We start from the raw sequence: 6,558 nt of genomic DNA on the forward strand, positions 1-6,558 counted from the left end.
TGGCTCGGAGTCGTGGCGTCCCTCACACAGCCAGCGCCTGGAACTGAGTCCTCGGGCCCCTTCCGAAGGCAGGGAGACGGGGGTGGGGGGGTGGGGGGGCGTGCTTTGCTGAGGCCGAGACGGGGCGCAAGGGGAGACTCGATCCTATAGGAGGTGAGATGGGTGCACAGGAGTCCAGGAGCCTGGAGTGAACCTTAGGCTCCGGCTCCCCGACGCCCCCTGGTGGCTGCGTGCTCTTGTTCACCTGCTTAACCTCGAAGCCTCCAGGCCTTGGAAAATGGGGTAACACAGCAAACTCGCAGGACTCAAGAACACACATTCCGCTGCCCGCGTGGCTCAGTGGTTCCCGGTCAGGGCACATGCCCAGGTTGCCAGCTTGATCCTCAGTGTGGAGCCTGCAGGAGGCAGGCATCACTGTTTCTCATCTTTGGTGTTTCTACCTCTCCCTCTCCCTTCCTCTCTGAAATCAATAAAAATATTAAAAATACATTTTTTTTAAAAAGGAGAGAAAAAAGAATACACATTCGGTGCTGGACACACGGTGGGCGGGCTGTGTGAGGGGCGCCTTTTCCCCTGGAAATGAAATGCTGCTTCGCTGTCGCTCTCCAGGGAAGCCAGTGCCTATGTGGCCACTGGGAAGATTCCGGGGAGAGTCCCAGAGCCCCCTCTGGTCTCTCAAAGGTTCCCGATGCTGTGCAAGCTTTCATCTGGAAGATTCGCTTGCAGTGGCCCTGGTGAACCCCTCCCCCCGCTTCTGGTCTGGATTTCATCCACTCAGAGAAGGTGGGGATCCTCAACATTTTTAAAGTGGGGCTTTCTTGCCCTGCCGGTTTGGCTCAGTGGATAGAGCATCAGCCCACGGACCGAAGGATCCTGGGTTTGATTCCGGTCAAGGGCACATGCCCAGGTTGCGGGCTCGATCCCCAGTAGGGGGCGTGCAGGAGGCAGCCGATCAATGATTCGCTCTCATCATTGATGTTTCTATCTCTCTCCCTCTCTCTCAAATTAATAAAGATGTTAGAAAAAAAAAAGTGGAGCTTTCTTAAGCCTTTCCCAGGTTGCACTGTGAAATCCAGCACCTCTCCAGGCCACGCTGTAGGCGGTTGGATTTCCGAGAACGGGCGGAAACAGCTCTGTCGGGCGAGCAGGCGCAGGTCTGCCATCCAGGGTTGCCCGTGTGGACTGACGAGCACCCTGCCTGGGACTCCACACTGTCATTACGGCTATTGTGTGTCTGCTTCAGACATGAAAACGCACCATTTTGGTTCTTCAGTCTCCAATGTTTCTATTTTCCGTTTAATGGCAAACAAACCTCATTTCCTGTGGTCTGTAAAGCCACAGTTCCCTTTGCTCAGCATCCTATGGAGGCAGGGAACATGGTATCTGAGGTGCTGGGGAGACTGTGTGGAGGGGCAGGAGGCCAGGCAGCTCGGAGGAACTCTTCCTGCCACCGCTGGGCATGAGGGTGCCCGCCAGTGGCAGGCCTCGGGGCAGGGTGTTTTCAGAGCATTCCCATAACAAAGGCAAACGATTCACACCGGCCAGAGGTTGAGTCTGAGCCCAGCAGGGCTGAGGCTGGCTGGGTGGTTACATCAGCTGTGGCAGCAAACCTCTCAGGCAAACCCTGTTTTCTGAATGACGTTCCTGTCCCCATTGCGTTTATCAGAAGGGGGTGGATTTGCCAACGCCCGTCTCCCGGCTCCCAGAGATGATGCTGGGACTTGCGAGTCCCTTGCGCCAGCACTGTGGGCAGGAAGCGTGCCTGTCACACCCTCCACCAGGCCAGTTTTCACCCTGAGTATTAAGATGTATAAACAGGTCAGCCCTGAGCCGTGGGGCTACGTGGACCTGCTGCACATCCCTGAGTGTTAGATTCTGACGGCAAACATCTCAGGTCAGACAGCTTCCAAACCCGCCCAACTGAGGCACAGAGGGAAGTCCAGGCAGACCCTGTCATGGGTGAGCCTCTGAAATGGATGACAGGCAGTCTTCAGTAAGCAGGAGGCAAGGGGGACTTTACCTCTTAGCATCCCCACAAACTAAAAATTCACAGCCCTCCTTTTGTAGACACTCATAATTCCTTTAAGTTCACAGAAGATGGCAAAATGAAAAAGCCGTATGGATTGCATCAAAGATAATTCCAAAGTTCAATTAAAATGTTCTTTACTTCCTCTGCAATGGTTGTAGCATTAAGTCACCTGTGATTGTTGTGGCACCAGGTTTAGAATAAAATGTGACACGGGGAAGAGCTGTAAATATCTAATTATGGGCAAGCGGACTGCGGCAGAGCGGTCTTCGCCATGACTAAGGCTGACCCCGTGAGAACAAAATCCCACACCTAATTCTTTCAGTGAACACACCTGAAGGAGAGGTGGGTTTGCAATGAAATCCCGATGAACTTAGAAGTCTTGGCTGACCTTGATTTTCATCATATAAATGGGAGATATACTCCAGACTGCAACAGCCTGCCCGTGGGAGTCCCAGTTTTCCTAACAAGCACAAGACTACACGGGAAGCCCACCTGCCGAACTGTGGCAGCCGGGAGTTCCCCCAGCAGAACTCCAAGAGCACGCAAGTGAGATCCGTGTTTGAAGCGCTCGCTTCAGTCTGGCTTTCAATGTGTGTTTTTTTTCCACCTCGTGTCTGGCCTTCTTTTCTGTGTCCAACCTCCCGCAGTGAGGGCCTGCCCGCATGCACTATTATACACAGAACGGCGGGTCCATCCCAGAGGCGGAGTCTTGACAAGAGGCATCACTGAGAAGGGCCTCGCAGCAGCTGCGGAGGGAGACCCACAGGTGCAGAGAATCTTATTTTATTTCTCCTGGGTGAGTACTGTCCGCACAAGTCCTGGCGCAAATAAGACTGGCATTTACAGGATGTCTTTTATCATCAAAATGTTTAACGGGCCAATGGAACATCCCGGCTTCGCAGGGGAGCAGTTCGGCAGGGCTTTTACAAATGGGAAACAGACAGAAAAGCCGGGAGAGGCCCCGGAAAGACCCACAATGACAAAAAGGGAAAAGTATCTAACACGCAGGGCAATGCTACTTAAGGAGAAAAATACATAAAACATTCTTCCTGCATTCCGTCTAAAATAGTGGGCTTTTGGGAGGACAGTTTGTAAATGATGAGCGTGTGCTAATTTGCAAATAATGTCCCATATTAAATGAGGTCTCTGAAACATGCATTCCATTTCCATCAGTGTGAGGCCCATTTCCATAGAAACGGGTGGGGAAAGTAGGCCAAACCCACAGTATGGTTTCTAGGAGGAAGGGGGCTGTGGGGCTGGCCGGTCATGGAAAGCACCGGTCTTGTAACCACTGGAGTCAGGAGTGCTTACTGAAAGGGGGTTTGGAAAAGCTTAAACTCCAAGAAAAGGCATAGAAAGTATCTGAGGACTTTCCTGGCCGATTCGTACACGGCCGCGTAGGGAAAACGGTCTCGTGTGTACTGGCTTTTTGCACAGCCCACAGGAAAGGCAGGGTCACCCCCCCTGGGCTAACAGGTGCCTCTCCCTGGCCTAGAAGGGAGTGTGCTTCTCAGGTGGGACTGAGCCATTCACCAGCTCACAACCAGCCGGAGCGTGAAGGCGCTGGGCCCGACTCCCCCAGAAAGCAGACGTGCAGACACTAAAGTGGCCCTGGAGAGGAGGAGGGTGGAGGCAGGCATGTGCAGGAGACACAGAAGCACTCAGTGCCAGACAGCAAAGTGCAGGGCAAACAAATGCACTACATTCAACGGACACAGTGGTTCCTCCGCGCCGGTTTCCCAAAGGCCTGCTTGCTAGGTTCTAACAGTGCCGTGGGTGCATTTTTTTTTCTTTTAATGTTTTTAATTGATTTTAGAGAAAGAGGAGGGGAGAGGGAGATGGAAACATTGATTAACATGAACTGGCTGCCTCCTGCACAACCCCTACTGGGGATGGAGCTCACAACCTGGGCATGTGCCCTGAGGAACCCAACCAGAAATCCTCTTGGTTTATGGGCCAATGCTCAACCACTGGGCCACACCAGCCGGGCCGGTGGGCGCATTTCTGAGACAAGCAGCTCGCTGCCTCTCCTCAGTGCTCCCATGGCCGCTGCTCACACAGCGCACGGCAGCCCGAGCGGCGGCCCTTCCTCACTGACCCTCAACCAAGTAGCCGCCAGAGGCCCGGACACAGGCTGTGACCCGGCATGCATGACTCACTGAACCCCTTCACCCTGGAATTCTTCTGCAGAAAAAGAAAAACATGACACTTCCATGGTTAGAGATTTCCTTAAAGGGAGAAAAGACATCGACACCTCTGTGCTCTGTGAAATGAGGGAACCAAAGGCCTGCTTTCAGCGGCTTTCTGTGCATCTATATAAAACAGAGTCACATTCTCCTAGAGTCCCTTGAAAACACACTGATTGCTGGGAAGCAGTGGAAAAGACCAGCGTGAGGCAGAGAAATGAGCACCTGGCAGACGGGTCTTGGACAGGCTTTAATGTGGACTGTTTGACTGGAAACAGGAGCCGCCAGAGGCGAGGAGCTGTGGGGTGAACATTCTGGAGCATGGCGTGGAGAAGGGCACACTCACAGCACCTCACAGGGAGCAAAAGACAATGTCAGCAACACGCCACGGAAGGAAGGAAACACATGTAAAGGCACCTGGCTGTGGGCGGGGCGAGCGCAGCCCCTCCAGCAGGGCCGCGGAGTGCACTGTGGGCGAGTGTGGACAGTGAGGGTCCGACTGGGACAAAACCGGTTCTGATCTGAAGCCCAGGCTCCTGCGTAGGCGGCTAACCTCTCCTCAGACTGGTTCACACCTGCTGGGTGGGTTCAGGCTGTAAAGGGGGATGAGGTTGGCTGCACAGTAACACAAAAGCCCTCCTTTTCCTTTGTCTACAAGAGAGGGGGCCTCCCCAGTTCAGCTCCAGCAGTGGCTTCTGAAGGTGGTTAAGCATCCTGACTTAAAAACAAATAACAACAAAATAAAATACAGACAAGCGGCCTGAGTGTAAACCAATCGAATGGAAAGGCAGATTCCTAACGCCTGGGGCCGTGCACAGCTCTATGGCTAACGCCCAGGCGAGGGAAGAGTTTCCCGTGCCCACAGGACTCGCCAGCGCACACGGCTCTTGGCAGCTGTGAGGACAGCGACCTTTTCCTTCGAACACGTCCTGCTTGCTACTGGTGACCGCATGCCAAGTGCTGACCTTAAAGAGACCCGCCTTGGCAAAGGGCCCCAGGCAGTGTCTGCCTGCTGTGGCCGTGTCTGTGGGAAAGACTGCACCCTCAGATGATGACACACCCCCCGAGTCCCCTCTCCTCCTCCCGTCCGCACTGTCCGTGTCGACCTCCTCGCGGGAGGTGCAATGGTTCCGCTTCCCTCAGTCCTAGGCACTCTCCGGAACACGCGGATTAACCAGGTCTTCATTTCTTTCCAACGCCGTTGGTGACTTTTGACTTGGAATGTCGGTTTCTTCTTCTGGAAGAATGGCTCTCGTTGTTGCCTGGATGCCTGTCTTCAGAACCTGGTCAAAGGAACCGGTACAGGTCACTGTCACCGTGGGCGCTGGGGTCACCGTGGGCACTGGGGTTCCCGGGCTCACTCAGATTGGCAGCTGCCCAGCCGCCCTAGGCCTGTGGGTGAAGTGCAGGCTCTTCCACTGATCCTTGCGCGCCACCTAGTGGCCTCATTAATAAACGAAGGCACGGCAGGGACACCCCAGAGCTGAGCCCACAGTGACCCTCACTGCTGGGTGGATTCAGGCCACAAAGGGGGATGAGGTTGGCTGCACAGTAACGCAAAAGCCCTCCTTTTCCTTTGTCTAGAAGAGAGGGGGCCTCCCCAGTTCAGCTTCAGCTGGTGCCTGGGAAGGCAGGGCACACAGCCTGGGGGGAGTGGGGTGGCGTCCCCTAGAAGGATGTGCAGGGTGAATGGTGATGGGAATCAGAAGTGAGCGTACAAATGAAATCAAAGCACAAGGGAGGGGCAATGAGAACGGAAACTGCTTGGGTGTCGTCTGCCCTCGCAGCCAGAGTGCACGATCCAGGTTCCCTCCCATACCTGTCACACACCCATCTCTAAACCCCTAAGCTGGACAGGCTTCTTGACTTTACAAAATTAAACAGACACATGCCCTCGGTCATTTGACCTGGAGGCCCCTTTACAGATCTGCTCATGACAAACAGCGCTGAAGCCGCAGCGAAGATGCCACATGCCCTCCAGAGGCGCCGTCTCCAAGGACAACACATCGCTTGCCAGGCGGTGTGGTCTGGGAGCTGAAAGTTCGGAGGGTGTGGCCTCCATTGGAAGGGGCATCTGGCTTAGTCCAGGAGACTTTTCCCACTGAAGATCTTTTCCTCTTTTTTTTTTTACTATTCTTTTTATTTTTATTGACATATATCTCCAGCACTGCCTACTTCTCTTAGCCTTTTCAATGGAGAAGTGCCGCAAGTGCCAAGACTGATCTGAGGGGGCGGGCTGTGAATCGGGGAACCCTGGGGAACCCCTCTGCCCGCTTCTATCGACATTCCAAAACAGCTTGCTGATCAACTCCTGGATTTGGCAAAAACCATCTCAACGGGGGG

General features: G+C 54.1%; 1 protein-coding gene across 3 annotated transcripts in view; it reads right to left on the bottom strand.

The window, feature by feature from the left end:
• Window positions 1–4,446: 4,446 nt before the first annotated feature.
• The window catches only part of LOC102432271 (phosphatidylserine synthase 1), a 33,097-nt gene continuing 30,985 nt past the window's right edge, over window positions 4,447–6,558 (bottom strand). For all 3 annotated transcript variants that reach the window (XM_014445946.1, XM_006103540.2, XM_014445947.2), the window contains exon 12: window positions 4,447–5,498. In XM_014445946.1, the coding sequence (XP_014301432.1) occupies window positions 5,398–5,498 (101 nt within the window). In that variant the 3' untranslated portion in view covers window positions 4,447–5,397. The remainder of the gene's footprint in view (window positions 5,499–6,558) is intronic.

Source organism: Myotis lucifugus, unplaced genomic scaffold, assembly GCF_000147115.1.
Source record: "Myotis lucifugus unplaced genomic scaffold, Myoluc2.0 scaffold_489, whole genome shotgun sequence".
In the NCBI taxonomy this organism is placed as follows: domain Eukaryota; kingdom Metazoa; phylum Chordata; class Mammalia; order Chiroptera; family Vespertilionidae; genus Myotis; species Myotis lucifugus.